This window comes from Tripterygium wilfordii, chromosome 4 (genome assembly GCF_013401445.1).
Source record: "Tripterygium wilfordii isolate XIE 37 chromosome 4, ASM1340144v1, whole genome shotgun sequence".
NCBI classification, from domain to species: Eukaryota; Viridiplantae; Streptophyta; class Magnoliopsida; order Celastrales; family Celastraceae; genus Tripterygium; species Tripterygium wilfordii.
In genome coordinates, this window is record NC_052235.1 from 3,552,067 (window position 1) to 3,575,975 (window position 23,909).

Genomic DNA, 23,909 nt, shown 5'->3' on the forward strand with positions numbered 1-23,909 from the left:
ACTGGAGCTTTCAGGAGCTTCCAGTCCACCAGGCCCGGCCCTTGGTCCATTCCAGTGTTAGGTCTCATATTTTAATCTTGCAGTAGGCCCGGCCCACTAAGGTGTCTATCGTAGAAAATTCCACCAAACTATTCAAGCCCATGCAAATTCCAATATATGCGATCTCAAACTTGGGCTCGGCCCATCATTACAGATTAAAGAGCAAGAACATATGTATGGTCACTATGGTTTGGGGTAAGCGGAGTTTGTCGAGAAGAGGCGGTTGGTGTGTTCGTGAGGAAATCGGAGAGAGCGAGAGAGGGGCGAGAAGCAGGTAAGGCATAAAAGCATGGCTTCGATTTGCCTTTCAACGGCATATCCGACGGCGAAATTGCTGCCTCTGGCATCTCCACCGGCGTCATCTTCCAAAGCGTATGGGTCATCTCCAATGAGCCGCGGCTGTGCATGCTCCGTCGTCTTAGCACGGGTCTGCTGTCATCCACGCCTGATATATTCTCGGAGTAGGCGGCTAAAGAGGCAGGTGGTGCGTATGGCACCTGAGGAAGAGCAATTGACTCAACGAAATCCTGTTGATTTCCCTCTAGTAAGTCTCTCTTTTCTCCCTCATCCCCTCCCTCAATCCTCGCCGAGAGTTGTTGCGATTTTGGCGGTAACGGTTTGTTTTCTATTTCTGTTGTTAATTGCTGTGCGGAGACTGTTTTTCTTGTTCTGAACTTTAAATTTAGTTCTTTTATTTGACTCAATTCGAAGGCTGACGAAACTGAGTTTAGAATGTTTCTTACTTCTAAAGTTTTCAATTCGAAATATTGTAGTGATCTGGAAATAATCTAACTGGAACTAGAAGTTAGAATTTCCTTCTGGTGTATAATGTGTTTTGAGGTTTGGAATTCTTTCACGTGTTTGGTTGGGTTGTGGATGTGTTGATTGAATCGGCTAATTTTCTATAAATCTTATAAATTTGTGGTTGAAAATCATCTCTTCGTTTGTTTGGCTCCCCTATTAATAGCTATAATCTCCAATTAAGATTTTTGTTTACTTCTTATTCACCTGAGTGTAACCTATGGTTTTCTCGGCTTTGGGCTTTTATTATCCATCTTGAAGTGGATGAACTGAGCCACTGACAATTTAATTAGTTTATTTTCACATCTTTATGAGAATGAAAGCATTACGGATATAACTTGATCTCTAATGACGTTGGGTCATGGATAATTTAGTTTACAGTTCCACCATACCCTATTGATAGTTGTAAGAATTAGATTGGGGTGTAATCAAATTAGGGGGACAAGTTATTTTTATGACACTACTTCTGTAATGGATCAAGTTGGTTAAGAGACATCTTGAAGTTAGCATACAAAGAAACTGATAAAGGGTGAGAAGAGTGAGAATGAATGTATAAATATAGTTTCAGATGGGATTGTTTCAGGTTGAATATCAGAAGTGATTCAGGTTTAGAAACTTAGTTGTTGCGGTAGTATGACTCTTCTTTTGTCTAATGGATATGGTATTGAAAATTGGGTGCTATCGTATAGCTTTGTATCGGCTAAGTTCACGAGTTGGAGATAAGCGGACTCGAACCGCTGACATCCGCCACAGGGTAAACCACCACCTCTCAGGCCCCCAACTAATTCTACCATAGAGGCCAACGAGAGACAATAACTCGGAAACATCTTGGATTTGGATGAGGTTCTGTATGTGACATTGATACAGTTGTTAATGTGAGATTCTTTCTTGATTACTTTTTGAATAGTCAATTCGCAATCTGACGAATTACTTGTTAATGAAATGGCTAAAATTGACTTGTTATCCTAAAAGACTTGAATCAACATCTGCCTTTCTATGAAGACAACTCCATTTCACTAAAACTTTGCTTGCTTTTGCTCCTTCTATAGATTGTTTAATCTTTAACATGCACATGCTTACCCTATTCATTTTGGTGGGCATTTTCATTTGGACTATTTATTTTTTGATTGGCAGGACAATTTAACATATTTCAATTTACTTGGCAGGAATGGGAAAGGCCCAAGCCAGGTCGTAGACCTGATATATTTCCCAGGTTTAGCCCTATGAAAACACCATTGCCACCACCATTGCCATGTGATCCTCCTGAAGAAGAGGAAGAGGATGAGGAAGAGGAGGAAAAGAAGAAAGAGGGAGAGGAAGAGGAGGAAAAGGAGAAAGAGGGAGAAGAGGAGACTCCTGAGAGGAAGGAGATATAGGTTGCAGTGAAGCTGAAGCCTTCACACTCTCCCTTTTTGGCGCCAAGTTCTTGATGAGGCATTTGCATTAGAACATGGATTAGATTGTAAAATCATCCAGTTAGGTTACTGTTATTACCAATAATTCATAGTTGAATGGAAAGGTTGGTGGTGCCAACCGTTTTGTGGGACTTTTGCAGGCTAGAAAGAGAACACCTTTAATTTTCTATTGGTATAATTTCTCCTTTGCAATGTGTTTTATGCCCCTTTTTTGTTCGGACGACTACAAGTTGTATGATTGGTGCGCTGCTTCAGATTTTGGAAGATGTAAACCTGTTCCATGTGTTATGACTAGGTAATTTGTAGTACCAACTGTTGATTTTACTAATAATTCAGATGCCAATCATTTGTCTGATTGATGCAAGAAGATATCATATAACATTGATTAAAATATTCAATGCTACATTAAATTTTCCCCCTCCATGAGTCCATTGGCCTTAGAACATTCCCATTTAAATTGATATTTGGGAGAGGGTAAAGGAATATCATTCATATTTCGTTTACATAAATGGCATTACTTGGTGGGCAAACAAGTTCTTGACTTGACGAGAAAGTAACTAGAAATAAAGCCCTAATTCTGATACTTTAGCAGAATATTGTTGAGAGTTAGTATGATGTGCAGTTTCAAGTCAATAAAAGCCAAGCCAGCATAGAAGAAGGTTAGGTGTGACGGTCGGTTGGCGATTGAAAGTTAGCAAACTCAAACTAACTCCTCCCTCCCTCTCCCACTCTCTCAAAACTCTAAATATTGGAGTCTTCCCTCACCAATTACTATGGTAATTACATTCCTCTCTCTTGATTAAGCAATCTGTGTTTCATAAGGATGTTGATTTTCAGGTTCAATATGATTCCAAAATATGTGTACTTGATAAGCAATTTGACATTCATGTATTTGGTGGGTCTGTTTTGCAGTATTTCACAAGCTTGATGTTGCAGTCGATGGTAAGGTTTGTGACATCGCTAGCCGTTGAACCAGTTGAGAGTTTGACAACCTTACTGTACTACAGTGGTATTCTACCTCAGAGTCTGGTATTGAGGAGAAGGATTCTTCACGAGATGCTTGATGAAGACAATTATCTCTTTCACTTCCTTATCAACTTCTTGAAGTGCTTCTTTTGAAGTGAATATCTATCTTTCTTATTTCTTTCATGAGCTTCATTATATTGTTTGGATATATAGATAGCTCTGGTTTGTCAGCTAAGTATTTACTACATGAAAGAGAGTCCATGGGAAAAGGATTTGAAGGTCTTAGTTTGACACTTCAGTCTTTACTTCTTACAATTTAAGCTACATTAAAGGACCACAAGCAACAATTTTTCCATACCATAGTTGGTCAATTCACAAAAAAATATAGAAAACTGAGTTTTTGTTAGAAAGTTCTTAATAAACACTAAAAATCAATATTGTTTGTTTTAGGCCGAGGCCTGCACGACTTTGTTTGTTTTTCTTGGACAATAGTCATTGGTTTTTAGGCCAAAAAATGCATTAGTTGTGTGAGATGGACTTAACCTTTACTTATATGCCAATCTGATGTGGGATAAAGTCTTAACACTTTCCTGCACTTGTGGACTGAGTTATGCTATACTTAATAAGTGGACATATAGAAGTCATGTCCAAATGGATCGAATCTTAACTCTGATACCATGTTAAAAAATCTAGTCCAAACACTAATATTGCCGTTTTGACAAAAATTCCGCACGACTTTGTTCTTCTTGAGACGTTCCATTAGCTCTTCTACTCAAAATACATTGGTTGTGAAAGAAACTAGACCTTTGTTTATATGTCACTCAATTGGGTTATCCAAATCCGATTTGAGATAATGTATTAACAGTTTTGAACATCAATTAAGAAGTTAACCATTAGAAAATTAAAACTAACTATTTCTTCACTCTTTAATCTCAAAAACAGTTTTTTTTTTTTTGTTATGTAAGGCATAACCAACATTTTCTTAGACAATGTTGATTTTCAAAGATCATGTGGTTCCAAAATATGTCTGCTTCATAAGCAATTTTGAAATTTATGTACTTTGGTGGCCACAGCTTGGTTGGACTGACCCACACGAACAATGGGCCTCAGTCAAGGCCCATCATATGGGGTCCTCCACCAGAAACCCATCTGGAATTAGAATTTGTTTTTTGTTTCTCTTATTGGGTTTTATTTGCGTATTATGCACAATGAAGGTTGTTAATTAATAAATTTATAGTTTCAGACGTATTTTTGTTCTTAATTTAACTCTGCAGATCACTGATCAGGGACAAAAAAGAAAAAGAAAAAAACAACCGTTATAACGGCAGTTTATATTACCTTACACACTAACCCAACGGTTCTGTTCTGTTTTGTCGAAACCCGGAAAAAGAAAAGAAACAAAATAAAGTAAAAAACCTAGGGGAGGGCCCCACGTAGTATATGCGGTCCAGCATTAATCATGATTGTTTTGAACTGTTCACGACCCACTACTACCTCCAAAGTAGCCTCATCCAACGGCCACTATTTCCCACGCTCGAATAAAACTCGCCTTGTTATCCGCACAGAAACAGATCTCTTTGATTTTCCTAAATTGCCCCTCTGTAACGTTTAAAATAATTTGTCGATAAGTATGAACTCTGTCTCTAATTTCAACTCAAGGAGAGTGAAGGTCATTATCGTAAGAGAGATAATGGCTCCAGTGAGTGACCAGTCGCTTCCCGAAGAGACTTTTGTCATTTCCACGGTGGTTGTCGTTGTTGGTGGTGCTGGGGTAGTGGTGTCTGGTGTGTAGCTTTTTTTTTTCTGCTTTCTTCTTTCTCTGTTGGTGAGAAAATCTTTAATGGCCGATCTCGCTATTCATTGATCTGGATTAAGTTCTCTATCTGAGGTGAAGAAGTGCAAATTCGAAGATGTTGGACGGAATTTTAGGGCGAGGTTTTGCATCGAAATGGTATTGTCCTATTCCTTATGTATATGTTGGTTTTTTTGCAGCTGCTTTCTCTTTGGGGGTGTGTGTGCGCCTGGATGTTTGATTTGTGGTGGTTTTGGTTTGTGTAGCAAATCTTTGATTAAGCAGGTCAAGAGTCGGATCGATGTGATAAGGAGGAAGAGGAATGCGACGGAGAAGTTCTTGAAGAAGGATATCGCTGATCTACTCGCTAATGGCCTCGATATCAATGCTTATGGAAGGGTAATTGTTTTCCATTTTCATTTTCATTTTCTTTTCTCTTTTTATTTTGCTTTTGTTGCTATTGCTTTGGTGCGTTGTTCGTCGACTGATCTGATTTTTGAGATTTGTTTTCTTCTGTAATCGGTATTGTTGCTCACAGAATTTGTGTAATGAAAAACAAAATGAAAGAAAAATGGAAGCGACGTGCCTATCTGAGAGCTTATTCTTTTCTATTTAAACTGATTCACTAGTTTTTTTTGTTCTTTGAAATAACTTTACTAACAATGGCAGCTGAAATTATTATGTTGGAAATCTTAATTTTTCCTCTCTTAATTCATTTTCTTGAAAAACAAGACGATCTTTATGAAATGAATTTGTTCAATTGTTATTTTTTGATGAACATACTTATCAGACTCATTTGTGCTTCCATAATTGCATGCATCATTATGCACCTTTTTTTAAACCATTCTTCAAGCTAGATTTGTCTTTCCTGCAACTGTTCTTTATTACTTTCATGGTTGGATATTTTGGGTTTAGCTAAATGTAATCTCGCAAGGAAGTTTTCTTATATTCTTAGGTTGTGATGAAACAGGCAGAAGGACTTATAAATGAATTAACCCTTACGTCTTGCTATGGCTTCATAGAGCGATGCTGTGATATTGTGTCGCAACATCTTTCGATAATGCAAAAACAAAGGTATGTGTCACTCCAAGAGTCGAAAATTAGTTGCTAGTCTATTTTGGCCATGTAAGATGCTGTTATTGTTGTTGAATGCCAGAAAATTATCCACATCTTTCGTGATTCTTCTGTATTTGATGAAATTATCCACATCTTTTGTGTTTTGAAATTTTTTAGGTTGCCAAAACATTTGGTGAAAAGTATTGCCATCTATTTGGAAGGATAATTGAGTTAGTGCCTTGCTCATGAGAAACTGTAAAGAAGATCGCACACTTAAAAGGAATCACCAACTCTTCTTTATTTAATTATCACTGCCATTACATGATCTGATTTCTTCATAGCTCTTGCTTGATTATCCTCTTCATTTCTCTTAACTTGAACTCTGGTACAGTTTGGAATATTTTACTGATATTTCCCTTGCTTTGCCACCATCATTACAGTGAATGTATTGATGAATGTAAGGAGGCTGTATCATCCCTGATGTTCGCTGCTGCAAGATTTCCCAAATTGCCAGAGTTGCGTGACCTTAGGGATGCCTTCCAAGAGAGATATGGGAATTTCCTGGAATGTTTTGTGAATCAAGGGGTAATTCTTCATAAATGATCCAATTTTGGTTTATTGATAGATAAAAACATGCAGTTTCTCAACTGACCATATGAAATTACTCATTACCAGTTTGTTGAGAATGTATCTTCAAAGTCTTCTACAATGGAGAAAAAAGTGCTGCTAATGCAAGATATTGCAACAGAGTTTTCAATAAAATGGGACTCAAATGCTTTTCAGAAGAGAATGTCTAAACCTCCTTTATCTGCACAGGTATGCTGTTCTGTCAATTTCTTTGCATGATCGTTACTAGGAGCCGATATTGGCTGTGATCAGATTGAAGTTCTCTCATTAGTCATTCCTTTTTTTAAGTACATTTTTTTTGGAGATTCTGATCACTTAATTTTCTGATTTTAGGCTCCTATTTTAATTGTTTCTCCAACTTTGTTACTATCCTTTCCAGGACCAACCTAAATATTATGGGTCTCCATACACACATGATCAAAAAAGCCAGCCAATCAATGGCAAGAACGATGCCTCAAGAGGAGTCAATCATGATGTTTCCTCCAAGGACAGACCAGAAGATATCGTTGATGGCAACCGATTGCACCTGCAAGGAGATCTCCCCAGAAGAACCGACTTGAACCTTCAGTTTAAGCAGGAATTCTCCAGCAATGGATACAAGCCACACAATGGTAGGGAAGAAACTATATTGAAAGGGGGTGAAGATGAGATGTTATTTCAACAAAGGAGAGAGGTACCTTCCCAGAGGAATGAAAATTTGACTGGGAATGAAGATTCTACCCTGAAAACAAATAGAGCGGGTTGCTCATCTCACAGGAGAAAAAAGGAATCTAATAGCGGATTCAAGCTGCATGATTACAGGGATAATACTACCTCTGATCGGGATGGCCAGTACACTTCACCTTATGCAAAGCCAGACATGTCATTTCAAGAAAGGAGAGAAGTTCCTGTAGAGAAGCACGCAAATTTTAATGGGAATGAGGATGCGGCTCTGAAAACAAACGGAGTACGTTCATCTCACAGGAAAAAAATGGAATCTGTTGAAGGTGAACTCAAGTTGCATGATTACAGGGATAATATTGCCTCTAATAGGGATAGCCAGTACTCTTCACCTTATTCAAAGCCTGATACTTTTCCTGATTGTGCCGGATTCAAGGGCAAGGGGGTAGACCTTTTTTCCGATAACAACAATGTTACACAAACCAATACTGCTAATCCTGGGAGGGAAGCTCAGGTGGATGAAGTGCAAAAGTTGAAGCCGTATTGCAGCTATGCCCTTCCTCCTCCTTATGTTAAACCAAATGTTAAACCCAAGGATAGTAAATATGGGACCACTTTAGGCTTTTTGGAGGCTGGTTTTGATGATAATTTGGTGACAAAAGTTCCTTCTGCATATAATGCGATCAGTTCTGGGAGGAATAGGTCAGAGAGGATTGAAGTCGGTTCGAATAATCTAGACAAGGAGAGGCATGTCATTGGACCTGCAAGGGCTAGCAGTCATGGTCTTGAAAAAGATCATAATCCGGATGATAGCAGTGGTCACCCCTTTCCAAAGCCAAGATCTTCTAGGAGGAGACGCCCAAAATCACGGTCTATTCATGAAGATGTTGGGGATTTGGAAGATCCTGGGGTTGTAAAGAGAAGATCAAGAAGCAGGAGAAAGGATGACTCAAGACGAGGTCTGCAAGTCTTGTTTGATGATGAGCATGATCAAAATGATGAAGAGGAAAGGATCATTGATAAGCTATTGATACATTACAGTAAGAAACCATCAGCTTATGATCCAGGTAGGGTAAGAAGAAAGTCAAAAAGTCATGCCCATGAACATGATGGCAAAGATGTTGATAAATCCCCAAAGAGTAGAGGCAGAGATGGCCCAGATGAGATGCCAGAAGCTGTTCCTCCTGTTCGCTCAGTTTCCCTCCCACGTGAACCAACAGGTACATCAAAGGCTACAAAGGTGTTCTCTCGAGCTGCTTCCTTTCAGCCTGATCGGTCGAACCCGGCTAGACATGTACATCCCAAGTTACCAGATTATGATGATTTGGCTGCTAGGTTTGCAGCTCTCAAGGGGAGGTAAATTTGGTCTCAGTAGTATTTCGTGTCAGTCAGTCAAGACTATGCTCTAATTATCATTGATGAGTGCTCCGGTAAGTCTGACTTGGCAATCTGATTCAGTTTCATACTATTGTTGGAGTGTAGCTTCGACTTTCTCACAAGTATTATGTACCCTTCAAGTCAGTTGATTTTATACTGCTTGATTCTATAGACAAATTTTACGGTGAATTGATGGAAGTTCAGATAGACGAAGATAGGATTTCTAATATGAGCTTCATCTTATGCAATTGAACTCTTTTGTCACACTTACTGATATTTGTTACTATTGATTATTCTTTCTTTTCTTGTTTTTCCGCAACAAGTTAATAAATTGCCCTTCTTTATTTTTGTTTTTTGTTTTTGTGATGGATCATGGAATATTTTTTTATCTGAGCATTGCTGTGCCTGTGGATATGGTTGTGGATTGTGAGTCTTTTCACCGTGCTGGTACAAATGCTGTGTCGCTACTTTACCCTCCCTTTGGACCCTCGGGGGATGAAGCCTACATCCAAAGTGATCACAAATGGAAAACCATAAAGCTTCTCCTCTCACTAGCTTCTATGCCCAAGATGTTTTACAGGCTCCAAGAGGCCTCCTCTTTCCTGCAGTTTCTTCCAATTTCCAATGATAGACAAAGTACCAACTTCAAGAAGTTCTTGACATTCATACCCAAGAGTGAAGCACAAGCCCTCTCCACATTGGACTCATGACCACCCCATCCCCATCAGCTTACTTTGAACCTTCACCCCAACCACTCAAAGAAATTTCACCCCAACCACCCAAAGAAATTTCAATTCAAATTACTACCAGCAATGGGAGTACTCTCGACAAAGGCCAATCTATGACAATAATCACTTAAGCAGGGCTAGTAGGGGTGATAATACTCAATTTGAGACTCCTGATACATCACCTTCACGTTTGGAGTCACGTGATTCTTCAGGGGAGGATGAGATTGAGATGGTCCATTCACTCTCTTTAACCCCCCCTCCATTGACTCCAATGAAGAAGCTCCCAACATAGGCATGTTCAGTTTCATTTGAAGGATGCCAGGTCACTTGACACCTCAGGTAGTGACTCTCATGATAAATGGTCTTTCATCATCATCATCTGGCTCTCCTTGCACTTCTCCATGGTGATTTATTGGGGTTTTGCCAAAGGTGGACTGAGTTATATAGAGGGGGGGAATGCAGAGCAGCAGAACAAACACTTGATATCGTTCAGAAACATATTCTTAGCTACTTTGTGTGTTATTTATCATATCCAGTAACGTAAGATGATTGGCTTTATTCCTGTTTGCACATAATTGAGCATGCTAAACATCCAGAAGAGTCGCACAGTTTTTCCTTTACAAATGTGTATAAAACATACAATTCATTACAATGATTTTTAGGCAGTTCTTCAGATTTGATCACTCCATCCCAGAAAAAGGTAAATTGAGCGAAACCTGTTATCAAGTAGAGAGGAAAAGTTACAGTTAAATGAAACTGCAGCGTTCCAATAAACCCACTCGAATCTGAAACACAGATTAAATCACCCATGAAGAAGCAAGCTACAGATCCTGGAACCATGGTCACTCAGGCCATGAGCGATGGAACCATATTGTTAAATAGACTTGGTAATTGACAAAAAATAAATGATGAACTGACAAAAGGAAACTTACATTCAAGTGACTAGCAAGTGCAGGTATTATCCCGAGCAACAGAAGAATCTCCTCCCACTTTCTTGTGGTCTGCTATGCAATTTCATTCCGGTGGGACGTGAAGGGGCGGCCTTTGCCAATCTCTTTGCTGCAAGAATGAATGTTTCCATGAGCATGGGAATCAGGTTTTAGGATATTCAATCTTAATATTTAAATTCAACAGTAAGAAAATTCCAGGTACATCTGGGTTTACAGTAACTATAGCCATCTCAATGCTCGAGAATAAAACAAACCAGTGGAGCAGACTATGACCATTCGGTGTATGAGATTTCAGACATGATGTAATTAATTATTTTCTAAACTCAAAACCATTTCCATTGAATTTTCCTTCCCTCTGTTCTGTTCTACATATAATTCTTTATTCATCAGTCTGGACACTATACACTAAGCATGACAATTAAGATGGCTTTCTCTATATGGAATTCTGAATTGAGACAGCACTTGTTATTCAATCAAGAACATGAAAGACATTCCATGAAACAAGTACAAAAGGAAATGCTGCTTTCACATTAAAAAAAAAAATAGGAGACATTATTACCGATTTCATAAAAGAGTTCATTAACATTATGTGCAGTTTTTGCAGAAGTCTCGAGGAAAGCCAGGCCATTTTCTTTGGCATATTGTTCCCCTTCCTGCAAAAATTTCAAAACATAGTCATGTTTCTAATCCTTCAAGATAGCAACGAAAAAAGAACTATACCAGTGATTGGATTAGAAGTTTTGATTAGATAACTGAACTAGTGATGAGTTACACATAAGTGCATATGCAATATGTCCTTATATCTGAACATTTTACCTGGACTGGAGTTTCATGTATGTGGAGTGGTCTTAGGTTATGTACTTATAATTGAACAACCCTCTAGATGTTCATCTCAAAATAGGAGAGAAAGATAGCACAAAATAACAAAAAAAGAAAACGGGAAAAATACCTCATTTCCCACTTTTCTCTTAGCTTCTAAATCAACCTTGTTGGCTACCAAGAACATTATCAGTTTAGGATTTCCTGAGGAAAAAAAAACATGAGAAAAGAAGAAAATATTTTTGGATAATTAGTAGTAAGGTAAAAAAAAATGTTCATGTGACTGAAGGAGGTAGTTGCAGCCAATCCACTAGTCAGATATCAACTCCACAGCAACTTCACTCATCACTAAAGTTTAGACATGTCAAAATAATATGTATATCATCAAGAATCAACAAAAACTAGGCAAATATACCTGAACTTTGAGATTGGTCTGGAAATTTATACAAGATTGAAATTTGCATAGTTGAAGGTTTGCAATATGCCAATGTTTGAAGTCCAATAACATGAAGAAGTGTTCAAGGGTCTACAATATTTGATTTAGAGTATAGAGAAAAGTAAAGAAGGCGTAGCCTTCGCTTCTATGGTAGAAAACAAATAAGAGAATGTCTTATATATTCCGGTAGTTACCTTGTCTTTGCACTTCTCGAACCCATTTTTTTGCTCGCTCAAATGACTCCTGGAAACAGAAAATAATATTGAATGACTTGGCTTCTGAACTATAGAGTCAAGCATTCACTTATTTTAAGAAACTAATTAAGAAACCCATGAGATATGGCCATGACATCTAGAAAGCTAGCAATAACGATGAGTATAAAAAGTTTGACAACAAAAACTACCATGCTTGTGACATCATACACCACAACAGCTGCAGCAGCACCACGATAGTACATAGGGGCCAAGCTGTGGTATCTCTCCTGCCCTGCTGTGTCCCATATGTCAAACTTTATGGTGGCTTCATTAAGTGAAAGAACCTGAGTGAAGAAGGCAGCCCCAATCGTTGATTCCTGGATTAAACATGAGTCGGAGTTCATAAACGCCATGATGAGACCATTAAGCAGGGAAAACAAAGTTGAGAAGATAAAAACTTAAAGAGTACCTGGAAATCGGAAAATTGGCCTTTGACAAACCTCAATGCCAAACTTGTTTTCCCAGTTCCCATGTCCCCAAGAAGTACCTGGGAAGAGTATCAATAATCCATAAAACTAAAACACCTTTTCTATCATTGATGCACCATATGATAATGCATCTAGCAGATAGTTCTTACATACAAAATTTTAAATTCATATATGAATTCAAACTGGGAATTGAATGTCAAATACCAAAACAAATACTATTTTTGACTTTTTGGTGCATGAACTGGGATCAAAATATAAGACCCATGTAGACAGATACTGGTAAAACAATTGAGATACAATAAATTCATACTATAATTCGCATAAAAGACCTATTTCGTCCAATGCAAATAAGGAATCAAAACCAATTTTACTAGTCCAAACGCATATCAGTTTAAACCTAGAAGGGGAAGACATACCCACCAGCTTGGCTTGTATATTCTTGCCGCCTGGCCTTGCCATTAAAGAGGTGACCTAAGGTTTGAAGAGAGATCGAAACTGAAACACACAAAGAGAAAGCAACGAGAAGCTGTTGCCAGAGCTTGTTATGATGAAAATGGTTTAACCCATCTCCCAAGCAAGGACCTTGATGGTGCAGTGGCGGTTCAAAAGTAGAAACAAGAATGGTAGTTGATTGGATTGACCGGTAAGTTGGATAATTAGAGCTGTCCCTTTTCGTCTCTGTTTCTTTCTTCGTCTGTCTTCTTGTTCAGAATTATGCGCTGCAATCGGACATACCAAACGATTACGGGCGGGTATCCATAACCCTGACCCGATACTAATTCGTTGTTGGACTCGGACCCTTTCATGTTTAGTTAACTACTTTTTAGTTTTTATTTTTTAACTGCACAGCAGCCAAAACATCGCGTCCGTATCCGGCGGAACTATGGCCATAAAACAGGATTCATCCTCCACCGTCTATTACGTCCCTCTCCATCCAAACGTCGTCGTTCTCTCCTACTACCACCGTACGCCTCCATGCCTCCTCTATCTCCGCCGCTGCGTCACCTTCACTGTTTCTGTGCTCCTGCTCTCCCTTCTTGTATTCTTCTTGTACCCCTCCGATCCGTCTATCAAAGTCGTCCGACTCCAACTCAACCACATTCGAGTCAACTCGTCACCCAAAATCACGCTCGACCTTTCTTTCTCCCTCACCATTAAGGTCCGCAATAAGAACCTTTTCTCCCTCGACTACGATTCTCTCCTAGTTTCGGTCGGGTACAGAGGGAGAGAGCTAGGGTTTGCCCGCTCTCAGGGTGGGAAATTGAGGGCGAGAGGATCATCGTATATAGATGCGACACTTGATCTCGATGGACTTGAGGTTGTACACGACGTGTTTTCCTTGATTGGGGATTTGACTAGGGGTGTTATCCCCTTCGAAACTGATACGGAGGTTAAAGGAAAGCTTGGACTTTTGCTATTCAACATTCCGATACAGGTAATCTTCATCTGTCTCTGATTTTCTTTTCTTTTTTTCAGATGAATATTTTATTGTGCGGGGTTTGATTTTGTTCTCTGCTTGGCCTTGGCTTCCTTGAATTTTCTCACATCCTGCGAAATGGACTGTCACAATTATGGGCATTGCAAACTGTAGTAAGTTAAGCAACTCCTATTTGGTGAAATCAGAAATCTGCTGAGAGGATAAGCTCCTCCTGTCGGCATTATGACTAGGAATAGTAATTTCGTTAATGGTTTCATCTAGCATCCTCAGACGAAGACTGCTTTGGTCCTGTTTGAAGGCATTGCGGGTGCTATTATACCTGACATACTGGTTTCGTGGATGATTCTCATAACAAGTACAATGACCGTAATTGAGAAGAAAAATGAAAAGGAGTGGAGATAGTAGGAAAAGGGTAGCCAATGCAGCGAAAGCTGATTGAAATTCTCATTAGACGTGAGATATATGATCGGCAGAATAATCATATAGCCACCCTTAAATTTGAAATAGGCTTTGTTTGTTTTTGCATTTTATTTTCAGTGTTAATATTTGAATGCATTAGGAATACCTTCTACAAAGTATGATGTGTGCCTCCGTAATTGGTGAAAATTCAGGGCTGCGATCTTTATCTTACATTTAGTTTTACCACAACTTTGACAGGCTGAACTTACTTAGGAAGTAAGTGGTTTGACTCTTTACGATTATGAGGGCCCTATGAGAACAGGGATTTTAAGGAACTGGAAAAATAAGCTTGAAAAAACCTATTTGCAAAATACTTTGATTCTTTGAATATAAAGAAAACTGTACTTCAGTAGTGGGTTGACTTACAAGAATGCTGAGAAACATTTACATTTTAATGTTCAAGTTAGAACAACATATAAACAACTATGTTGCATAAAAGCAAATGATTTAGCAGTAAGTTAGTCACTTAAGATTGACACAATGCATTGATAAGTTGGTAGGTCAATGTCTAATCCTTTATGTATATTTTGTTATCATATTTACTTCCTATCAAATGTTAGCATCAACGGGGCCTTGTAAAATATGTAATTAATAATGATTTCATTTTTCTCTCTTATTTGTAATGCCTTGCTGGGCTGCACCTCCTTGGAGCTCTTTTAATAAGTTTCAATGGTGGCGAGATGGTTGGCATTACCCACCATCTCACTTGTTTGGGCTAGAGTCCTTCCTAAGCCCCTTTCTTTCTGTTCGTTGTTGTTTCACTTGCCTTATAAAAAAAGGTTTCTTTTACATTCCAAAATCTGTACAAGTTAGGTTTTACAGCAGCATAATTTGGTTAATGTTTTTCGTGTGACATACAAATCTTTCAGATGCTGCCATTGCATTAGTTGTAAACAACAAAGTTCAACTCTCATTACCCCTGCCTTTTCGATCTCTCTTCACGGGCTTTGTTTCTTTCCTACTTGTCATGCTATACCTATTAATTTTGCAAATGTGTTTCAGGGAAGAATATCATGTGAAGTCTATGTTAATACAAGCAACCAGACAATTGTCCATCAAGATTGTTACCCGGAGGTGAGGAATTCTTTTCTTTATTATGGATGACTTGGAACTATGGGAGAGCTGCACTATTAATATTTAATAAGACTCATGACTCGTATTTTAAATGTATTGCTCACCGATGAAAATAGGATCACATGCATTATAAGTGACATGCATATCTAAATTGCTGAAGTAATTCTCTCCAAGTGCGTACACCCTTTAAATGCCTGCAAATTTTAGAATAGCCTTGTAGAATAAGCAGAAAGGCAGTAAGCTATGGTTCGATTTGAAATGTATTCTGTTTGCATTCTGGTGAGGGCACTTGTCATTTGAAAAAAGAAAGAAAAAAACACGGTAATTTATCAAGTTTGCTTGTTTATAAAGTAATGTACTGTGTCGTCATCCGCATTTCCGGTTCCGTTTAAATCATAGAATGTGAGAGATGACGTGAATCCTTACACTTGCAATTATATTTGTTATACATATTTGTCAATGTCTTGTGATTTTTCCATTTTCTCGAACTGGTATTTGATTTGTGCAGTGATATGGAGGATGGCTTTGCGGTGAAGCAGATAATCACAATGATGATTTAAAAAGCAGGACATGGAATTGGGTGGCAAAGGAAAATAGCACGATGTCTCTAGCTGCCCTTTAAATATACTTGATAGTATCGTATGTAGTATCTTTTTTAAGATTGTGTATATTAATTAGAATCTCAACTAATCTTTATTGTGCAAATTTATGGCTTGTTTTGGTTCAGAAGTAAGTGAGATATGTTTATGGGAGCTATGCATCCCTTGTGCACCTTACCATTTGGAATTGAAAATTACAAATCGCCGTATTCTCTAAAATGTAATAAATTGAACTTATCCATGTAAAGGAGAAGCCACTCACTTATGGGTTATGATGGGAACTCTGTCTCTTTATTTATGACAAATTCGTTTAGCTTCAAGCTTGTGCTGATATATATAGTAGTGTGGATTTGAAAATATGTTGTTAATTTCTTGTTCAATTTTATGTCATGGATGAACTGCTTTCTAGATCAAAGCTGGCATCATTTTACAGAAGAAATTGATTCGTATGCAATCAGACTTTAGAATCATGGAGGACCTGACTGTTTATATGTTTGAATTACTAAGCAGATTTAGTCTGTTATATGCTTAACAGTATTTATAGTGGAAAATTCCATTACTGGTAGTCGGAGTGTATGATTTTAGCTCGAGTTTCAAATAGGGAATCCATGAAATTATATTTAAATAGTTGTGAATCCATGAAAAATTGGTTATTCAGAAAGGGATTGCCTCCCATCTATGGTAGTGGTAGTGTCTTAAAAATGCATGACTGCAACCAACTAGGAACCTTGCTGAATTTTTGAGGGAAATAAGATTCGATCATCAGGGCCCCAAAGAAAAGTTCATTCTTTTCTCAAGTCCCTTTTGGGTATATGCCATGCTTTTGAAAATATTTTTTTATGGACGATGTTTGATGGAGTTGTGGAAATGGGAATTAGAATTAAATTCCTTTGTCATTGATGCAATGGTTGAATTAGGATGTCAGTAGCGAACCCTACCTCCTGTTAAAAAACTGCATCTGAAGAAAGATCTATTAAACCCTTTGCTGAAAGGTAGGAATAAAGTAATATTCTTATTTTTTATGGTTTATTGCATAAAAGATGTATCCCTTCAGGGTTTAGGGTTGGATAGGTCTATCCAAGAAGAAACTTAATGAGATTAACAAAGGAGAGGGAGATGTCTAGGGTAACCAATGTTCAGAACGATTGGAATGAGAGAAGACAGAAAACTCAAACTTAAAATAATTTTTTTTTAAGGAACTCATTTAGGTATCATTGCAGATAATACAGAGCAACTCCCCAGACTAATATGTTTTGAAATTATTTGTACACTTACGACGAGATTTAAATAATCATCATAGTGATGATTAAAACTCACTTGTTTGCCAGTCGACCACCCCACACGTAGTCAGCATGATGTTTCCTGCATTTGAACGATCCAGGATGTGTGGTTGGTGAACACAGGCACTGCTTTATGGAGCCGCTAAACCCACCACCCTCCCCTGCAGCCTGACTTCTCCTTCCATCCACACCACCTGCCTGTTGAACCATCCATCTTTGTTGTCCCACCAAGTCTTCACGGCTAACCAAAAACACACCTGGGTGACACATTTTTCTTCCCCTTCTCTCTCTCTCTCTCCCACCCCTGTTTAGGATTATATAGGATTGTAATCTTGTTTTGTGCAGCAGAGGTTGGAAAAGAATGATAGAATCTGTGGGTTTGTAAGGAAGGACGAAAACAAAGATTTGATTCTCCTTTATAGAAAGGACTTTGCTTTTGATCAGAATTTCTTTTAACAAAAAAAGTGAATTGCTTGCTTGTTCGTTAAGCCATGGCCTTGGCCTTGTCCTAACAAGATAAGCATAGCCGTATCTCCTAATGATAGCGATATGTTTGACACGTGGCAATGATCCCCTCCACATGCCACTCAACGAGAGACTCTGATTCAGAAATGTTTGCCACATGTTATAGATTTAGTGGCATGAGATGCAATGACAATGATCGCTTTGTGAAGTTGTCTAGATATGTTGAAAAGGTTGGGTTGGAAGAAAAAAGTGGATTCTTTTGGAGGTTAGTTTGTTTCTGTTTTGATGTTATGAAGAGCAATTACATCAGATAGTGTGGAGTGGAGGCTGAGGTTAGGCTCTCTCTTTAATGGTGCTTGTCGGATTCTTTTGTCATAGTTGGTTAGTTTTCTAACGTTTGGGTAACCCCGACTAGGTGGAGCTGGTATCACTCTGATGCGAATTACGACAGACAAAATACACCGAGAGATGGTTTGGGAAGGGAACTGAACAAATTGGTAAGTAAACACAGACAAGTTGGTTGGTTTTCTTCGGCAGCTTCTACGTACTGTCACAAACGGACGACAGAAGGCTTACCATAAATTTTTACTCTTATTTTAGTATAGATCATGGCCCACAGACCCACCTACACACATAAACTCACCCACACATGCACAGAGACGTACCCACCACAACTGGACCACTGGGCTGGACTGGTCGGCTGGGCTGGGCTGGGCTGCAGGGTGTTTAAAATCTCATTAACTGGTTGTAAACACGAATTTGATCCAATGGTTGTAATTAAAATACGAGATCCAACATGGGCGGTTTTACGAGGCCAGAAATCATGGAGAGGGGCCCTAATTGTAGTTGGGCCTTTGATCTGGTCTGGCCAGGCAAGAGAGGGAACTAACCAGAAGAGATTTCAGATTAGAGAGGAGAAGACGGCATTGCGTTCTTCTACTTCCTGACTAGGAGGGTTTTTGTAAACGAAGTTTCCTTCTTTATACGCACTGTTTCTCCCTCATCAATCAATGGCGACCCAGGCAGACACCAAGGCGGACAAAGTGCAGGATTTCTTTCGCGACCTTGAGAACAAAAGGACCGTTTTATCAACGTGCACGCAGCTATTCACTGCGCTATCTAACCACTTCGCTTCCCTCCAAGACTCCCTCTCTCAGAGATCCCTATCAATCGAATCCAAACTCCAGTCCCTGGAATCCAATGCCAAACAAACCCTTGAGTCCCTCTATCTCCGCGAGAGCTCTATTCCCGAGCGCGAGTCTGCCGCCATCGCTCGCATCGAAGAGCAGAAGGAAGTGGCTTTGTCTGAATTCCAGAACTCTGATAAGTCTGATGATTGGCGGGATTCCTTGAGATCGTTTTGCCGGAAAATGGACTCCTCAGGGTTGGTGAAATTCATTATCGCCAAACGAAAGGAATCGGTCTGTTTAAGGGCCGACATCGCTCCCGCAATATCGGAAGCTGTGGACGCGCCTAAGCTGGTTTTCGATGCGTTGGAGGAATTTCTTGAGCAGAAGAGGGGGAAAGCGGGGGTTACTAATAGGCGGTGGGCGTGTACGATGCTGGTGCAGGCGCTTTTTACGGATGTGAATTTGCAGTCGGACACCAAAAAGGCGTCGGACTTCTCGAGGAGCGTAGTGGAGAGGGCGCAGAAGATATTGAATCAATGGAAGGACATGGATGTGGAGGAAGGAGGTAATGGCGGGGTCTCTGGGCCAGGTGAGGCGGTTATGTTCTTGCAGATGGTGGTGGGTTTCGGGCTGAAGTCGCGTTTCGATGAGGATTTCTTCAGGAAGCTCGTGGTGGAGCACTCCACGAGAAGGGACATGGCTAAGCTCTTTATGGCTTTAGGACTTGGGGAGACTAAAGGTGTGTGTTGTCCCTCATTATAGCGTTTCTAGTTATTTTTGCAATCTCTTGCTTGCTGGAGCCTTAAATTTTTTTTAAGTGCTTATATTTTGAATTTAATGCGGCAATATGGAAAATTTTAGAATTGGTTGAGTTGCTGTGTGGTTAGCTGCAAAGAAATTTTGTGGCTTAAACTTTGAAATTTTGTGGCTTTTGTTGGAAAGTTTTAAGTGTTCTGGTTTTGCAATTTGATTGTAAGAGGATGCATTATCTTTTCAGGCCTAGTTAGAACCCTTCCATTCTGTTGACCTTGATTAGATTAGGGCTTGGTCATGGGTCTACATTTGAGCTATAGGCTACACATAAACAACATAAGAAGAAATGAAATGAACACGGAAGCATCCATCATCAGTATTGGGCTAGAGTAGTAAAGCTATATCCTAGAAACGAGCAAGATCAAGAGCAAGTTGAAGGGTTGAAGTTCTGAGCAGCATTAAGGTGAAGAGGAGAAGGTTGATATAAAAGATGAAATAAGGAAATTGAGGGCTACGTATAGTGTTCATTATCATCACAGCGTTTATCCCAAACAATGTTGGGTTGGCATGCATATGAGAAATTAGTGCTTAAAGCTGCGGGTTTGGAAAGTAGAGGAAGCCGGATGCTTTAACAAATTTCTCATTTAGATAAGAGGATTCATGTTTGCAGATTTTGGTAAAGTCCTATGCTGGCTACTACCCTGCGACTACCCTCCAGGATTGGGCACAAGGAAGGAGTACTGATGAAAGCTCAATAAAAAAGCTTGAGACATTTCTTTAAACAAGGTTTAGATCAAAAACTCGAGGTTTGGTAGTTCTATGACTGGACTCTATTTGCTACTAACATAACAAACCCTTTTAAAGAAATATTAAGCATATTTAGGACTCAATCAAAAGATAAAATCTCAATCAATTAATAAGATCTCAAAAGTTGGAATCAACACAGTTTGTTCAAATCTTGCACAAACTCTCAGTAATGATACAAGCACCAGCATACTTAATAGCTTGATGGTCCACCGTCCACATCCAGGGTAGGTGATATAATAGCTGCCAATATACATCCATGAGATGCATTCTTGTAATGACTATCGTCAAGAGATATCTTTGTCCTGACTTAGTCGAGATCTCTATGGTTGCGAGTTTTACGTATTGACTTTTATCACCATCTTCTTCACCAAAATTTTTATCAAACATGGGTGCTGAAAGTTCTTCCTTTTCATCATCTAACTCAATTAACCTCATGGTCGAGTCTTCCTTTTTTATATTTAATTGATGAGCAATTCCTAAATTCTTCTCCCTTCAACTCAGTTGTGGGTTCCACTTCTGTATTTGTGAAAGTTATCCATATGCAATTGTCAAAACTGCTCTATGCAAATGATTTTTTCTCAAAAGTTTCGGTTGCACCCATTCTGTTTTCTAACCAATCATGATTTTTCAACCCTCTCAAGGAGAGCACCAATGTTTAGAAGTTCAATGAAAAAAGAAAGTAGAGAAATTTCTGGTTTAGGACAAAGACTTGAGATTTGGCAAAGAACGCTCTCTTGTTTTTCTTTAACTTTTTTCAATATAAAACTTGAAACTTACGACATTTTTTTTTTCATAAATTAGCTGAGCACCCGGTCTTGTTTTTCATTTAATTAGCTGAGAGGAAATCCCTCTCCACATTTTCCTTCTCTTGTCGTCTATAATTCTGCCATTTTGACTGGTCATCTATTTTTGAGTTCTTTTTTGAATAATTTGAAATCAGTATTGCCGTTGTGCTTTTGTGTTAATATCATGATGGAAAATGTGCCTGGAAGGGAATGTTGAAGTATTGACATACTCGTGCGGATAGAATGTGTGTGAGTTCTACCATTAAGCGAAAAGGTGGATGACATGGTGGTATTGGGAAAAGATTGTTGAAATAGTGGTGTGGTGTTTTTATTGACTAATTGCAGAAAACAAATGGAAGGTTGCTCTGCCAATGGTGTCAAAGTTTTTAGATTTTTTTAGATAATCAGAATGAGGCTTCATGTGGTTGTGCTCGGTGATGTTCAAGGTGGTTATCCTTTTATGATGTCAAATGCAGTAATTAGTTGTTAGTTTTGTGAAAGGTGAGAGTATGGAATGCTACCTATTATGGTGGTAATGATGAGGGTAAAGAAACTCTTTTACTTCTGGAGGTAATCAGGTAATGTATCTACATATATTCCTTGATGGAACAAGAATGGATGATACTTCTATTCTTTCTTTCTTTTTTAACTTTTCAACAGATGTGGAAGTTAGTCTCTGACGTCCATGTTTATCTGCTGTCTGGTCCCTTACCAGCTAGGCCTAACTATTGTTTCTGGAGGATTAAGTAACCAGATTATGTTGCTGAAAGTTTGAAAATTTTGAACTTGAACATTTTAATATGTCTAAAAATTTTGATCTTGAACTTTATTTATGCTAGTATTGAAAATTTTAAATTCAATGATATTAAAGTTGAGGAATCGTATTGGTTTTTTTTTGGTCTACCTGCTTTTTTATAGTAAAATTGTGTTCTTCTATGGATCATTTTATTGGAATTCCCAACTGCTGCTGATTGTCAGTTATTCTTAAAATGAAGAAATGATTGAATTTATATAACTGTACTTGCTCAATTACGTTCTGTATTTGACAGATCTTATTGAGGAATTGGTGAAGAATGGGAAAGAGATAGAAGCCGTGTATTTTGCTTCGGAATCCGGTTTGACAGAAAAATTTTCCCCCGTTTCTCTTCTTAAGTCCTATCTGCGTAACTCCAGAAAGAATGCAACCTCTATGTCGAAGAATGGCAACTATGGTGCAGCTGCAATGGTGTGTGAAACATCCACCAATGCCATGTTGATGGTGGTTGCTTTTCTGTTTGTGGAGTGTGCATATACTCTTCAAAAACTTAATTTTACTGAATTGGATTTTTCAGGAAGTGGAATTGAATTCTATTAGAGCCATCATCAAATGTGTGGAAGACCACAAGATTGAATCAGAATTTTCCCTTGAAAGCTTAAGGAAGCGGGTTGGTCAGCTTGAGAAAATGAAGGCAGAGAAGAAAAGGAGCTCTCAAGCTCCTGCTAGACCTCAAAATAAGCGAAGCCATAGTGCTAGCGGAGGGCGGGGCAGTGGAACACCTGGCTACCGTCCACCTAAAGCTGCCAAATATCCAAATGCTCATCTCTCCTTCAGCCGGAGGAACCCTGCCCCTCCTGCACAGCATAGCCCAGCTGCGAGGTATTCTGGTCCATACGCCTACCCTAGCCAGAGTATGTACGAGGCACCTAGCCAGAGTATGTATGAAGCACCTAGCCAGAGTATGTACGAAGCACCTACTGTAAACCCTTATGCGTCAAGCTATGGGGTACCCCACAATCAAAGTCCTGCTGCAATTCCTCAGCAACACTTCTCACTCCCCGTGGACAATGTGGGTGATGCTGGTTATCATGCCAGTGTTTCTTATGGAAACCAGACAAGCTATGGTGCATATGAGTATGGGTCAGCTGCTCAACCTGCTTACCAACCTTCATCGTATGAGTATCAGCAACAGTAAAGGAAAGAGTAGCCAATTTGAATAGGGATTCTGTTTTGTAATCTTCAGCAGTATATGATTTGGATTTTCTTTGTATCTTAGTCCATCTGCCTTCGTCAAAAAAATCTAGTTTAAAAATGAATTGGAAGATTCAACATACGGCTTTTCCATTGGCATGCTCTGGACTTCTATATTGTCCATTTGCGTTGGTGGTATGTTATTCTTGTTAACCAAGCCCTTTTTCTTTCTTTCTTTCTTTCTTTTTTTTTTTTTGCAAATCTTACGTTACATTTATTTGACTTGTATATTTCAAGTGTATGACTTAATGCCATTGCTCGTGAGAAAGGAAGATGTCTATGATAGCGCTGTGGATGGCTGCACTGAAGTCTGGCAGGAGCATGTATTGGGTACTAGCAAGTTGCTAAATTTGACAGGGTTAATGTGTGTATTCATTCGATTGGTTGATATTTTCTTCCAGGTAGAATGTTAATAATTTGAAGTTTATCTGTCAGATAGGGGGAAAATGTGGGTCAATTAAAGCAGGCGTGGAAATGGAAGCCAACAGCCCCCACAAGGCTCTGATAAATTCATAATTATTGTTGCTTCTTTTGACTAACACTTCTTTTTTTAACAAACAATGAGCATTCCAACCTAATCATCATGATAATATACATTAACCCTACCATTCAATATTATTGAATGGTATTGCTTACATCTACTTTAGTTGTATCTCAAAAAAACAGTTGTAGCCCTGTAAGTAGATCTCAAAAAAACAGTTGTAGCCCTGTTGGGTGGAGTGTGTGTGTTGGTTCGATAGTGGTTGAAGTACTGTTGTCTACC

At 38.9% G+C, this 23,909-nt stretch overlaps 5 protein-coding genes across 8 annotated transcripts; 4 read left to right on the forward strand and 1 right to left on the reverse strand.

The window, feature by feature from the left end:
* The first annotated feature begins 224 nt into the window (after nt 1–224).
* On the forward strand, nt 225–2,563 carry LOC119995916 (coiled-coil domain-containing protein 9). The gene is made up of 2 exons (XM_038842392.1): nt 225–583; nt 2,007–2,563. The coding sequence occupies exons 1-2, from the start codon at nt 329–331 to the stop codon at nt 2,214–2,216; spliced, it is 465 nt and encodes a 154-aa protein (XP_038698320.1). The 5' UTR covers nt 225–328; the 3' UTR covers nt 2,217–2,563.
* A 2,306-nt stretch (nt 2,564–4,869) lies between these two features.
* LOC119995914 lies at nt 4,870–9,037 on the forward strand. 3 transcript variants are annotated; one of them, XM_038842388.1, is made up of 7 exons: nt 4,876–5,005; nt 5,097–5,172; nt 5,280–5,412; nt 5,984–6,087; nt 6,510–6,654; nt 6,745–6,885; nt 7,076–9,037. In XM_038842388.1, exons 2-7 carry the CDS (start codon nt 5,132–5,134, stop codon nt 8,714–8,716), a joined length of 2,205 nt encoding a protein of 734 aa, XP_038698316.1. In that variant the 5' UTR covers nt 4,876–5,005; nt 5,097–5,131; the 3' UTR covers nt 8,717–9,037. The 3 variants fall into 3 exon arrangements, with proteins under 3 accessions (XP_038698315.1, XP_038698316.1, XP_038698317.1); XM_038842389.1 differs by having other exon boundaries at nt 5,116–5,172; XM_038842387.1 differs by having other exon boundaries at nt 4,870–5,172.
* Nucleotides 9,038–9,949: 912 nt separating this feature from the next.
* LOC119997551 (ras-related protein Rab5-like) lies at nt 9,950–13,041 on the reverse strand. Of its 2 annotated transcripts, none has more exons than XM_038844654.1 (8): nt 12,765–13,041; nt 12,330–12,407; nt 12,070–12,237; nt 11,861–11,909; nt 11,361–11,434; nt 10,971–11,064; nt 10,394–10,520; nt 9,950–10,177 (listed from the first exon to the last, which is right to left on the reverse strand). In XM_038844654.1, the coding sequence occupies exons 2-7, from the start codon at nt 12,390–12,392 to the stop codon at nt 10,420–10,422; spliced, it is 549 nt and encodes a 182-aa protein (XP_038700582.1). In that variant the 5' UTR covers nt 12,393–12,407; nt 12,765–13,041; the 3' UTR covers nt 9,950–10,177; nt 10,394–10,419. The 2 variants fall into 2 exon arrangements, with proteins under 2 accessions (XP_038700582.1, XP_038700581.1); XM_038844653.1 differs by having other exon boundaries at nt 12,769–13,040.
* A 136-nt stretch (nt 13,042–13,177) lies between these two features.
* Nucleotides 13,178–16,199, forward strand: LOC119997550. Its single transcript, XM_038844651.1, has 3 exons — nt 13,178–13,783; nt 15,248–15,319; nt 15,828–16,199. The coding sequence occupies exons 1-3, from the start codon at nt 13,232–13,234 to the stop codon at nt 15,828–15,830; spliced, it is 627 nt and encodes a 208-aa protein (XP_038700579.1). The 5' UTR covers nt 13,178–13,231; the 3' UTR covers nt 15,831–16,199.
* Nucleotides 16,200–18,567: 2,368 nt separating this feature from the next.
* Nucleotides 18,568–23,303, forward strand: LOC119997516 (FRIGIDA-like protein 4a). The gene is made up of 3 exons (XM_038844602.1): nt 18,568–19,532; nt 22,188–22,363; nt 22,470–23,303. The coding sequence occupies exons 1-3, from the start codon at nt 18,674–18,676 to the stop codon at nt 23,088–23,090; spliced, it is 1,656 nt and encodes a 551-aa protein (XP_038700530.1). The 5' UTR covers nt 18,568–18,673; the 3' UTR covers nt 23,091–23,303.
* Nucleotides 23,304–23,909: the final 606 nt, after the last annotated feature.